A 14,544-nucleotide genomic window follows, 5' to 3' on the forward strand; every position below is an offset into this window, starting at 1 on the left:
TGAGTGTTACGCTATAGTCCGACCCGGTCCCGACCCGGACAGAAACTGTCACTTGCATACCTGATTTTTTATTATTTCAGGCAGCAAAAGAAAAAAAACGAACACAGCATAGTTATTTGTATGCTTCTAGGCACTGTACATACACATGTCTATCTCATCATGTCACATGTCACCTCGGGTGTCCTTTAAAAAGGCCCTTTTCACACTGGTGTGTTGCATTACCCTGTTTTACCGTAAGGTAGCCCTACACCAATGGAAGTCTATGGGCCATTTCATACTTACATGGTGCGATACACCCGAAGTCCTCAATCTGCAGCTCGTTCCACGCTGGAGCATCCGCGCTTTAGTGTACAACATGTGCAGTGATGTGCGGCGACCAGAAGTCTATGGCGACGCACATATTTTAAACTGTTCGCCGCATTTATTTGTGTCGTGCATGTGCGGAAGAATATTTTGACAAAACAATTTGGGGCAATTCTAACGTCGGCCACGGAAAATGAGCGCTAGAGAGCTTCAATTCCTGCAAGACTTGCAGCCAGAATGTGGATTTCTGCGCACTGGCATAGTAATCCCCATAAGGTTTTTGGGCATTACAACCACAGGTTGGCAGTATGGAACTGGCCTCAGGAGGCCACACGCACAAACACACATACCTACAAACACACACACATGCACAAACACACACACGCACAAACACACATACGTACAAACACACACACATGCACAAACACACACACGCATATGCACAAACACGCACGCACCAACACACACACGCACCAACACACACACGCACCAACACACACATGCACATACACACGCACAAACACACATACCTACAAACACACACACAAACACACATACGTACAAACACACACACATGCACAAACACACACACGCACCAACACACACACGCACCAACACACACGCACCAACACACACACGCACCAACACACACATGCACATACACACGCACAAAACACACACACACGCACAAACACACATATGCACATACACACGCACAAAACACACGCACAAAACACACACACGCACAAAACACACACACGCACAAACCACACACACGCACAAACCCACACACACACAAACTCACACATGCACAAACACATACATTACAATTTTTTCAGAAAATGATTGGTTGTACAAGAAAATAAAAAGCTTTTATTTTCTGATTCGAAACATAGTATGGTATGTAATGTGAAATAATAATAATAATTTGAACATTTGTATGGAGCTTTTCTCCTGTCAGACTCAAAGCGGTAAAGAGCTGCAGCCACTGGGACGTGCTCAAGAGGCCACCCTGCAGTGTTAGGGAGTCTTGCCTTGAACTCCTTACTGAATAGGTACTGACCCTAGCCAGGATTTGAACCCTGGTCTTCCATGTCAAAGGCAGAGCCTAAAATAATATACCGGTGTATAAAAAATTGCTTTGGTAGAATTATAATAAACTGACAGGATTGTACTTAGTTCCTTTACTTAATTAATAAACAGAAATAAATGAGTGTTTGCAGTAAAAAAAAAAAAAAGTATATTAAAAGAAGTTTTAATTCGCAATGTGATGTTCAGTGGTAAATGTAATGCTAAACAAAGAATGATGATGATGGCATAAGATATTGATAGATGTGCAGAGATGTAAAATGGTAAAAATGTCATAGTAGAAAAAGTTAGTCGGATTAAAAAACAAAATGATCAAAAGTAGATTATTAACTGAAGTATATTTAATCCAACCAAATTATTTTATGATTTTTACGTGACCTCAAATTATTGAAAACTGAAGATCAACAAAAACATTAGGCCAGATTGGTTGGGAAATAAAATGTTAAAAATTAGAATGTGTTGCCACCTTTAGAATTCTGTCCTGATTTAGTATTTAAATATTGTGCATTTTTTTTCTAGAAAAATTCCCTTAAAATAGATCTACCTGACAGGAAAAAAACAATTTAAGTATTTTTTTTTTTAATTAAAATAAGTTTGGAAATTCTAGTTAACTTACTTCGTAGGGAGTCGTTAACAAATTTCCTTTCCAGGTATCTGTCCAAGTAGTGAGTTTTCATGGTGAGCAGAAATACAACAATAACAGCACTAAAAAGTAACATTAAAGACTTGAAATAATGCATGCTGGGATGCCTTGCTAGACCACTTAGCGTTTATCTTGCATCGGGGAAATGAAAATCTGTGTCACACAGTGTATTTCAGTGGATGACACCCTTACATTTATAACACAAGCAATAAACACGCCCTGTTTTCACTGACACAAAGAAAACATCCAAATGAGGCAAGCTACCCTTTTCTGTGCTTAGCGTAGATCCTAGTTTCTCAACATGCGGTACACGTACCCCAGGGGGTACTTCTGATGGTTCCAAGAGTAACAAATTTAGAGTTTTAGAAAAATATAAATCCTATATAAACACCAAATTAGTATTTTTTTCTAATTAAAAGCAACAGTAAATGCTTGGAAATTGTTTAGAACCAATTATCATGTACGACGATTAAATATGTATTTGTTAAGGGGTACTTGTGATAATATTTACTATGCCAGGGGGTACTTGGTGAGTTCAGGGTTTTATAAGGGGTACATACCAATAAAATGTTGAGAAACACTGGCGTAGATCTAAGCAGATTAAGGAATAAAGAACTTTTACTCATTTTAGTCAAAAATACAATTTTTTACTAAAATGTCTCCATACAAAATTTTATAGTGCTTTCTTCATAAAACAGTGCACTAATAACCCTAGGATTTGCAGTGCAAGAAAAGCACTGTTTCTATAAATGCTAAATAAGAACAATTGCAGAGGCGTATCCAGAATACAATTAATATGATTTAAACAGCCAATTATAAAGCTTTGAAAGCATTCTTATATTATTCATTATTATTTTTTTATTTATACACTGCCGACGTCTTCCGTAGCACTTTACTGAATATACATATATAGTCTTGTCACTAACTTTCCCTCAGAGGAGCTCAGAATCGAATCCCTATCCATATGCTCATTGTAGTCTAGGGCCAATTTTAAGAAGAAGACAATTAACTTTTGCATGAAAGAGTTAAAAATCAGGTATGATCGGGTAATTAACTCTGCCTGAAAGAGTTAAAAATCAGGTATGATCAGGTAATTAACTCTGCCTGAAAGAGTTAAAAATCAGGTATGCAAGTGACAGTTTCTATCCGGGTTGGGACTGGGTCGGACTGGGTCAGACTATAGCATAACTCTCACTGATTAGTAATTACAGCCATAAAATACTTTTCTGTCAGTAAATGGCTGCTGAGAACATTTCATAGATTTGAGCTCTGGCATACTTCAATGAATTTGTCACTGAGCAGACACAATGAAACAGTAAAAACTTAAAAACTTCATTTAAATATAAAATAAAACTGTGGAATATCTAAAAAAGGTTATTTTTAGGAGAAGGAGGATAGATACAATTGTTTTTCTCATCAGATTACTTTTCACCTCAGATGTCCTTTAAGGGGGGATTGCAGATGCCCAGAATCCCCCCTCAGAACGGGACTGGTGCAGTGTCTGGGGACAGGCACTAGTTTAGACATCAGAAATCTGATCCTTTCAATTGTATGGGAAATTGCACTCTGTGCACCCAGCATGATGTTCTTCCATATTATTATATTGTATTGTGCGTGGCTGAGGGAGACCATTCAGGAATCCCCCCTTGGAAATCCTGTGTTTGCCTCAGCATGTGTTGCGTTGAAACCAGATGCAAAGTGTCCATGCAGTGGATTGACAATATGTGTGATCATCTGATATTGGCCAGTGGCCATCTACATTGATATAGATTTCATATGTGGCAGTCCAAAACTGCATGCCATGTATGCTTTTGTATCCACAGACAGACCTGTTTATCCAAGTGGTTTAATTTTATGGGGCAAAAGGCAATGCAATGCAGCTCTTTTGCAGATTCCACTGGCTTTTGTTATATAGATGTAATAAGCATGTATGCCTTTCTTAAAACAAAGTCTTGCAACTCATGCATCCATTGGATTTATGCAAGTGAAAACAGGGTGTTGTAGTGTTGTCCGGATCATGAACATCTTCATCATCATCTTCTCATCTTTTGTGAGTCGAATCATCCGAATCATCAAAATGAGTGATTCGGATCGCAAGGGGGGTGGGGCCAGAAGCGGCCCGCCCCCCTCTCAGCGGGCAGCGGGGTCCTGGAAGCAGAGCAGAGATGGATCGCTCTGTTGGAGGGGAGCCAGCCTTGCAGGGACAGGTAGATGAGAGATAGGGGACATCGGTGCCACTGCCAGATATGTGTAGAGCACACATACTGGCTATAATGTGCTGCTCATTATAGGCTGTCTGTTCCGTAGTTGTGTACATTGAACAAATTGGAAAGTTTTGGCACAGCTCAGTAACTTTTGTACACAATATGATCCTCCTGCACTGCTCTAAACAGCTACACTCCACTTCTGGGAATGCTTTGGGGAATGCTTTCTTTCACTGTGCGACTTTTGCAAAGTATACAGATGAACATATGGGTGAAATATATGTAAAGCATATGATTGCAGCATGTGGGCATTGTGTGCAAACAAACATTTCTGCTCTCTGCTCATCCCTCCTCCCTTCTCTGTCCACTCCCTGCCCTCTGTCCATCTTCTCCCCTTCTCTGTGTGTCCACCCCCTCCCCTTCTCCTGTCCTGCTAGTCATTTCACCCCCGAATGCTTCCCTTGTAAAATGATCCGAGATTCGGATCAAAGATCCGGATCTTTTCAATGATCCGATTCGAATCATCCGAATCATTGAAAAGATCCGAACTTCGCATCTCTAGGGTTTTGCTCCATCACGAACCCCGCTGCCAATGCTCCAGTGGCTCCCCTCGCGGTGACTGGTCCACTGTATGCGGCTGCGCATATGAGTGACTCTCACTCTCTCCACAACACTGTGTCTGAAGGGGAGGTCTCCTGTTTCTACCTTCTGGAACGCCAATGCCCCTCATATGTGGATGGCTAAACCTGTGGACCATAAGCGATTGATGCATTTCACCTGTTATCTGAGATTCATCAGGATCGAAATTCAGAGTGTAGAGCCTTCTCCTGCCCTTTTTATTTGGTTTACGTTCTGGGTTATTTGCATAATCTCCTTGCAGTTTATTTGCTTCATGCTTTCATCATTGGCATTTACGGCATCAGGATCAATGTTCAGAGGCTTGTGCCATCTAGTGGCCATTTATTTGGTTTATGTGCTGAGTTCTTTGATCTGCTTGCATTTAAAGCGGATCCGAGATTAAAAACAAACTATAACAAGTAACTTGTCTATATATCTTAACTAAAGTTTAGATAGTTTACACAGCAAATCTAGCTGCAAACAGATTTAATAGAAAATGATCATTTCTTCCTGTGATACAATGACAGCAGCCATGTTGTTTGTAAACATTACACAGAGGCAGGCTTATCTGCACCATTAGCACTCACTGGGAAAAAAAACCTAATCCCCCCTCCTCCCTCCTCCCCTCTGCCTCTGAAATCAATGGCTAGTAACACCTCCTCCTCCCCCTGCCCAGACTGAGCTCCCATGAGCCCTTGCTACTGCCAAGGCTCTCTGAAAACCTGTGGGCGTGGTTTATTTAGTTTTTAGGGAATTAGAGTATTAAAACAAAAACAAAAAAAGTATTTGGCATGAGGAATGCCCTATAAACAATAGGAAAGGAACACAATTATGCAATGAGTAAAAGTTCACCTCGGATCCACTTTAAAGCGGACCCAAACCAAACATTTTTTTAATTAAAAATATTTACCGGTAGTTGCACCACTCTGACACATACAAAGATAAATAAACACTCCTTCAAACCTATTAGCTGAAGAACTAAGCAAATTCTACTGCAGGTTTGAAAGGCAGACCGAGTCTGGGGGGCACCCACCACCTCCTCCCCTCCCAGCCCCCACGCACAGCGACCCAAGTGAGGACTCACGCTCTCTGGAAGTGAGGGAGGCAGACGTTCGGCACCTCCTGTCCATGCTAAATGCCAGGAAAGCCTCGGGACCTGACGGCGTGTCCCCAGCCTGCCTCAAAACCTGTTCGGAGCAACTTGCCCCCATCCTCTCTGCCATCTTCAGTAGGTCACTGACAGAGGGCAGAGTCCCTGCGTGCTTCAAGAGGTCCACCATCATTCCTGTTCCTAAGAAACAAGGCATCTCCGACCTCAACAACTACAGGCCTGTAGCCCTGACGTCCGTCATCATGAAGTCCCTAGAGAAAGTGGTCTTATCCACGCTCAAGCTATCCACCTTGCCCCTACTAGACCCACTCCAGTTCGCCTATAGGGCAAATAGGTCCACTGACGATGCTCTAAACATCTGTTTGGAATACATCTACAACCATTTAGACAGGAACGATGCATATGCCAGAGTACTGCTACTAGACTTCAGCTCTGCATTTAACACTATATGCCCACGCACCCTCCAGAATGTCCTGACCACACTCCACCCTACGGCTATGGATCACTGACTTTCTCTCTAACAGATCCCAAGTTGTCAGGCTGGGGGACATCTACTCACGAAAAGCGTTAACAAACACAGGGGCACCCCAGGGCTGCGTCCTGTCCCCGCTGCTCTTCTCCCTTTACACAAATGAGTGCAGATCCACGGAAGACTCCGTCAAAGTAATTAAATTTGCGGATGACACCACCATTGTTGGCCTCGTCACCAAGGACAACATCCGGGAGTACCAGCAGCAGGTGGAAAGACTATGCCACTGGTATAAAGAGAACAGCCTGGTGCTCAACACGGCCAAAACCGTCAAACTTATAATTGACTTTAGGAAGTCGGCACCTACCCCACCTCCCATCTACATCGATGGCACCGAGGTGTCCAGAGTGCCCTGCGCTCGCCTGCTGGGCACCACCATCTCCAGCGATCTCAGTTGGAGAGTCAATATCACGTCAACCCAACGGAAAGCCCAGCAGCGACTCTTCTTCCTCCGCCAATTGCGAAAGTTCGGCATGGCTCAGGAGATTCTAACATGCTTTTACACTGCAACCATTGAATCGATCCTCTGCTCTGCCATCTTGGTCTGGTATGTGGGAGCCACCGCCAGTGACAGGCACAAATTACAGAGGATCATTAGGTCGGCGGAGAGGATCATTGGGAGACCTCTGCCCCCACTTGACCACCTGTATAACACTAGACTGCGAGCCAGGGCACTGAGGATTGCAAGTGACCTCTCTCACCCAGGCCACCATTTTTTCACCCCACTTCCACTGGGTCGGAGACTTCGGGCCATCCCCACCAAGACCACCAGACACAATAACTCTTTCTTCCCGATGGCTGTTAGCCTCCTGAACTCCCTTAACATGCTACCATCCCCTATCAGCGCCCTACCACCCGCATAGGAGCGGCAGACTTCAGCTGTGTATATCTAATTGTTGATTGTATATTCGTGTATGCTTATATTTGAGTATGATTGTGTCATTCTAACCCTTTTCCTGCCTTTCTTTCTATGTACTGCTCCATTGTGCCAAACCCAATTCCGGGCTTGACCCAGTCATGCTTGGCGAAATAAAATTGATTCTGATTCTGATCATTTCAGTGCATGCTTTTCACCCTTCTCTTTTCATAGCTAGGGTTATACTGGGGGCAACCATTAGCAATTCCTCCATTGCTGGACACCATCTACTCCACCAGTTTGCCGGAAAAATTTGAAAGGAAGGAAGTGGTTCCTCCAATAAATGTAAAATATTTTATATTTGTCATCATGCAGATGAAAAAAGGCTGCTATATATTATTATAATTTAGAAAATAGATTTTATTTCTGAAATCTAGTATTTTTAATTTGGGTCCACTTTAATTTGCTTCATGCTTTCATCATTGACATCAATGTTCAGAGGCTAGTGTCATCAGCCTCGATTCATAAAGCATTACCGCATGCGGTAATGCTTAAAACAGCTGACTTTACCGAGCACTTAGGAAAGTGTCAATTCATAAAAGCTGTTACCGCATGAAAAGCTGAAATTTCCGAGCAGTGAGATAAATTACCAACTTGTGCGGTAATTACCTCAGCACACATCAGTAAAAGTCAATTCATAAAGACTAGAACAGGCAGTAATGGCATGGAACATGCCGCCTTTGAAGAGGTGATAAGCGAGCAATAAGAGACAGGGATGGTGTGATATTAATGGAGGCTCAGCAGAAGCAGTGAGATCTCCCCCAAGCCAGCAGCAGAGCGATCGGAACAAACAAGGCTTCCCCTGAATTATTATTATTATTAATTATTATTATTAACCACTTCAGGATTCTGCGTACGCTTAACTACGCCCCTGAATCCTGAAGTGGTTTCCATGGAAACGGCCGCTCGTATGAGCGGCCGTTCCATGTCAGTACACGAAGGGTGTCTCCGTGAACACCCTGCGAGCCTCCGATCGCGGCTCGCAGGGTAAATGTAAACACGCGGGGAAGATCTTCCCCGGTGTTTACATATATACGGCGCTGCGCAGCAGCAGCGCTGTAGAGGAGATCGGCGATCCCCGGCCTCTGATTGGCCGGGGATCGCCGGCATCTGATAGGCTAAAGCCTATCCTATCAGGCGCAGGACGGCTTTCCGTCCTGCGCCGCACACAGGGGACGGGAGAGGGAGGGAAGGAGGCAGAGGGAGGACTAGTGCTGTGGAGGGGGGCTTTGAGGAGCCCCCCCCCCCGCTAGGCACAGCAGCGCGGCGGCGATCAGACCCCCCCAGCAGGACATCCCCCTAGTGGGGAAAAAAGGGGGGAGGTCTGATCGCCCTGCCTGATTTCTGATCTGTGCTGCGGGCTGAAGAGCCCCCGCAGCACAGATCAGCCAAACCACCCGGAATCCGGAAGTGGTTAATTATTCCCCTGGCTGTGTATTTAACCTCTTGGGTACCTGTTTTTCAGATGTGTATTTGCTGGAGGTGGACATCACAAAACCTGGCATGCGTAACGTTTCTTGAAGTTCTTCTACGCTGTGGCAATTAAATAGATTGTTTAGAAACACTAAGGGTTTGTTTACACTAGGGTTGTTTTTGACATTTTTTAAGCGCTGGCGATTTTCAAAATAGCCCTGAAAGCGCTTGTGCAATGATTCTCTATGAGAAAGTTCACATCTGAGTGGTTTGTTTCCGATCCGCTCAGAGAAGCGCTGCATGGGCCATTTTTGAGGAGATTCCGCCTCCATGGAAGGTATAGGAAAACGCAAAACGCTCACAAAATCGCTTTGTGCAGCATTTTTTATGCCGGATCAAAGAGTTCACTTTCTGACTGACGTCAGGAAGGGAAAAAAAATAATCGCTCTGCAAAAGCTGCAAAAGCGCTTAGAAAAGCGCTTAACAAAAACATCCAATGCACAGAAATAAAAAAAAAAAAAGCGATAGTTAGGAGGTCTGTTAGCTTGCTCCTTGCTGATATTTGATGATGAGAAGCACCCCAAAACTGCTCTTTTGAGAGCTAATGTTCTTCTGATGTGTTTTTTTTTTGTGAGTGTGCCACTGACATTGCATATACAGCCCTGCCTGTCGCACCTGGCCCTTGCTAATTGCTGTCCTGTGCCAAGTCCAGCACATTCACTGCATACGTTTCACTTCCTCTGTGTGACTGCACTTTGTATTATACCACCAGCAGTCAGATCAAAAAAGTGTTCAGTACCTCACCTTTATCAAAATGAATGAGGCATGGATCTCGGAGGGCTACTGCCCGCCCGAAGAGACTAAGTCAGTCCTCACACACAGCATCTCTGCCTGCACGCCGTGTGGCTGGCTGCCTGCCCCAAGACTAAGTCAGTCCCCACACAGCATCTCTGCCTGCAGGCCACTAGACTGCTTTCTCCGCCACCACCAACAGGATCCAGGACTCCAGGTGGATTCCCGAATTGTTATGACTGCTGCTGCTAGCAGCGGCTGCTACCAAACATAATAATAATTTTTCTGGTGCGTGTACATGCCTGCCTAATTTTTTCTGGCTGCACTGCAACTGCAACAACAAAACAAAAGGCATGTACATGTGCCAATTCCCCTTCGTGATCGTTACCTTGCCGCGGTGAAGGGGCTTGCGTGTCACATTGAAGCAATGACCGGCTATATGAGTGTGTTGGGGGGCACACCTGACCCAAGATAATAAGGTCGTTGCTTCATTGTGGACAGTTGTTCTGTCACTCATTGAGCTACCTTAGCCCGACCATATGGGCTTGAAAACCGCCATCGCCTGCACTCTTGCCATCGTGCGCAGTAGTCCAGCACGCCCACCACTACATAAACAGCTGTTGCGGTGTGTTACACAGTGAGTTTGGTCTGTCAGTGTGAAGCAGTACACTAACTGCTGATCCATGTATACACACGCAAGATGTTTTCAAGCTCTTTAGACCTACAATTTAGCAATACAATGTGATTTCTGCCTTTTAGGGATTATAACCCTGCTGTGGGTGAAATCCATAATTTTCCCCGGGACTTTTGGCATGTATCCCACTCCGCCATGCCCCCCTCCAGGTGTTAGACCCCTCGAAACATCTTTTCCATCACTTTTGTGGCCAAAAACAGTGTTTATAGTTTTTCAAGTTCGCCTGCCCATTGAAGTCTATTGCGGTTCGAAAAGTTCACAGGTTCGCAAACTTTTTCGGAAGTTCGAGTTCGAGGTTCGCGACCGAAAATCAGAGGTTCGAGCCATCTCTACTCATAAAGGTGCCAAATGTACTGGGCAAATAAAAAAGGCACCTGGATCCATTATTTTGTCAGCTCGATATCAGTGACTCTGGAGTTCTCTCGAAAAACAGAATTAGAGGCTATTTAGGATGGAGGCCCTACTCTGAAAGGTTTCATTGCCATGGTGTATTCTTGGTTAAACGATCAAGTTCGGTTCCATCCCACCTTTCAGCATAAATACATGCTTTACTAGGACCAGGCCTTTCAAACTTCAACCTCTCCGGAATCCTGGTCCAAAATCCGGCAAAATGCTGCTAAACTTCAGTCTGTATATTAAAGTGACACTGAAGAGAAAAAAACCTTATAATTGCATTTGGAATAAGTATTTTTGGCCACTTTACGTGGTCTGTTCTTGTGGCATTGTTAGTGCATTGTTATGCATGTATGCACTTTTCTATGAATTGGCTGTAAATTGACTCTCTTAATAAAATTTTTAATAAAAAGGTAAAATAAAAAAGGCACCTGGAAAAAAGGGAATTGCCGCTAGTAGAATCTTGATAAAATTATATTGGTATATCGGTTTTTATAATGAAAGCCTATGGTGGCGCCCTTTTTTTTGCAAGGGCTCCTGCACACTTTTTTCTGTCTCGGACAGAGATACCCTGTGAACAGCAATACTTCACAAATCAATTATTCTTAATTATACAGGCAATAAAACCTTAAAAAGGGGATAGTTAGACCAGCAGAATATACAGTATATGACCAAAATTATATGAAGGCAACTCTTATTATAGGAATAACTTTAAATTGAGATCAGTATTATGTCCTTTTTGGAATTAAAGTAAACCTGAGATGGGCATACAAAAGGATTTTATACTTACCCAGGGCTTCCTCCAGCCCCATGAGCACTGATGCAGCCCTTGCCGTCCTCCCCGGGTGGGTCAGTTTGCCTGGTATTGGTCCTGGTATTTGGCTCAGTCATGCCAGTCGGCCTCTTCTGCGCATGTGCAAAGGTGCCTCGCATGCGCAGAAGAGCTGACTGGCGTGACTGAGCCAGACTATGGGGACCGATACTAGGAGAAGAGAGGCACTCGGGAGGATGGCAACGAGGGATGTACTCAGGAGGACGCTTATTTTGTCAAATCCAATCTGGCTTCTATCGTCATCACTCTACAGAAATTGCCCTTACCAAAGTAACCAATGACTCTTAGCAGCTAAATCCAAAGGCTATTACTCCATAGTCATCCTTCTTGATCTGTCCTCTGCGCTTGACCACACTCTTCTCCTCCAAACTTAGCCCTCTTCAGCTATAAAGGTCCTTATTCTTTCTTGTATTATTCTTTCTTGTCCTTATTCTTTCCATCCATGTATGGTCTTTTACTGTCTATTATTCAAACCATTTATAATCTCCACATCCTGTCTGTGAGGCTACCTCAGGGCTTTGTTCTTGGTCCTCTTCTTTTCTCCGTTTATATGTCTGATAAACATCATCAGTCGTCCATCTGAACCGGTCCTTACTTTGCTTTGCCCTGACCTGCCCTGGCCAGACCTGTCACAGAGCCCCTAGTGGTCGGAACACAACTTGCCTTCCAATCGGTTTCAGCACACCAATCATGCAAGCTGTGGTTGCGATCAGTGGGCAGAAACCGACAGAATTTGGGCAGCAGACCGACTAGAAGGGAGCCTGTGGGTTACGGTAATTACAACTTACACACTATTTCAGGGTATAACTGCCACCACTTCTGCTTTCCTGGGCCAAAAGTAGCGTCTCTTCAGAAGTCTGGATTCAGTTTGTGTGGCTGAATAGCAGGGTAGCTGAATAAGCAAAGGACGTTTGAACATCATTTATTAAGGCAATATAAATAATTAATATATACAGACAATCATTAAAATCAACAATTATTGAAACATCAATAGCTAGTATGAAATAAAAAAGGGAGAAAATACTTAGGGTTTGTGGAAATATGTCCGTTCTGGGAAAATCATAAAGTTCTTGGTTCAGTTCAGTTAGTAACAAAGTTCTTTTGTTCCAAAGCAAGTCCAAACAAGATGGCTACCACTTGTTATTCAAAGTGGCAGCAGCTCTCATGAAGGTGGAAGATGGAGGAATGAGGTCCGCCTGCCGGCCATGTGCTTTTGATGAACCTGGTTCGGGGGTGTAGCAATGCCCGCCCCCTCTGAATTACCCACCAATGACAGTTCATTCCCTCTGAGAGATTTTAGGTTTAAACTTATAAAATGCCGTAACTCATGAACGATACATGTCATATTTAGGTGGCTAACAGATTCATACTTGTCGGAAAATACAGATTAATATGACATCAGACGTGACTGGGGTAGCTTCTCAGGTTCTTAAGAAGATTCATAACGCAATAACTGGACGAGATATGGCCATGAATTTTATATCCGCACGTTGGGCAGACTTTAACGAATCAGACGATATGAATTTTATAGCTGTGCGATGTACGGTCTCCATATATTAGGTAAGAAACCATACATCACATGCATTCATATCTGTCCTTATCAGTGCCTCCCTGGCTGACTTCTCATGGCCCCCCTGGGGAGCCAGCTTCCTGGCTCTTTTCATGGAGCCATTTGGTTGTGGGGGGAATGAGCTGGTCCCTGCATGGAATCAGGCTACGTGCAACATTCCTGAGGGTGGAGGGGATGCTTTACTCAGAGGGGGACAGATCTCTGGTTTTAAAAAGAATATAAAAATGTCATTTTCTGATCGCTTGCACGACTACACAACCAATCCAGATTCTAGCACGTCAATGGCAATCGGTGCAATAAACCGATTGCGATTGCGTTCTTGCTCGTTTCTCACGGCTGTTCCTTGACACCCCCCCCCCTCCGGATGCTGTGTAGGGGGGTGTCACCAAGACATCCTCCGTAGCAGCCATTGGCGCTGTTGGGTCTAGTTCCCCCTGACACCGGGACAGCCCATCGGCGTTTGGTGTTGGCTGCCTGGCTGGCGGGTCTCGAGCTGCTGGTATGGCTGGAAAACCCATTGGAGCCTGTGGCTCGGTTTACCTGGACAGGTCGCTGTCCGCTACCCTCAGGTTTGACCTGACATGGACCGTTCGGGACAGGGCGTTTGCGCCACTGCATTTGGCTGTGGTGTCTGCCAAGACTGCTGACAACGGGCAGTAGGTTGGGTAGGTCAACAGCCAGCCCCCGCAGGGTTTCCCTACTAAGTGGCTGTGGACCTAAGGGTACCCCGCGGGAATCCCTGGACCTTCCCAGCTCCTGACAGACGGCACATGCTTTGCAGTATTTGGCTACATCTCTGTTCATCCTGGGCCAATAAAACTGTTTCCAAATACAGGCAAGTGACACCTGAGTGCCCTGTCAGAGGATTAGCATGTGCAGATTCCAGCACATGTCCCCTGAACGCACTCGGGACCACACGCCATTTGGTATTCGCATGTGATCTACCTGTAGGGGGCTGTACAGACTCACTGTACAGTTTCACACCTTCCCAGTACACCTTGAAAGTGGCCTCATCTGCGAAGGACTCAGAGGCTTGCTGCCTGAGTGCCTCACGGCTTGGGTCACTTTGTAGTGCGGCTGTGAGTACAGCACTGTCAGTTTCAACCAGCTGGCCCATGACACATGAAGTCAGCGGCTGAAAGGTCTCTTCGCTGGTGTCAGTACTGAACGAGGAGTTCATTGCTGAGCCCACAATTCTGGCAGCACCCTGGGTGACTGCTAGTACAGGCACATCATTGTCATTACAATAATCAACATTCTTCACATCATTGACACATGCATTAATGACATTGACAGGTATAGACACATTTTCATTACAGACAGGTTGTACATTAAACTCAGGTACAGTTACATCATCACGACAGACAGTTCGTGCATCAAACTCAGGTACCTTTGAAGCAGGCACTATTGAACCTGGTACCCTTGATCTGGGCACAT

At 44.6% G+C, this 14,544-nt stretch overlaps 1 protein-coding gene across 3 annotated transcripts in view; it reads right to left on the reverse strand.

Annotated features, from left to right (window-relative positions):
- Window positions 1-2,188, reverse strand: part of LOC137545749 (beta-1,4-galactosyltransferase 1-like) — a 36,463-nt gene extending 34,275 nt beyond the window's left edge. For all 3 annotated transcript variants that reach the window (XM_068267351.1, XM_068267342.1, XM_068267333.1), the window contains exon 1: window positions 2,009-2,188. In XM_068267351.1, the coding sequence (XP_068123452.1) occupies window positions 2,009-2,132 (124 nt within the window). In that variant the 5' untranslated portion in view covers window positions 2,133-2,188. The remainder of the gene's footprint in view (window positions 1-2,008) is intronic.
- Between the last annotated feature and the right edge of the window lie 12,356 nt (window positions 2,189-14,544).

Source organism: Hyperolius riggenbachi, chromosome 1 (genome assembly GCF_040937935.1).
Source record: "Hyperolius riggenbachi isolate aHypRig1 chromosome 1, aHypRig1.pri, whole genome shotgun sequence".
Classification (NCBI taxonomy): Eukaryota; Metazoa; Chordata; class Amphibia; order Anura; family Hyperoliidae; genus Hyperolius; species Hyperolius riggenbachi.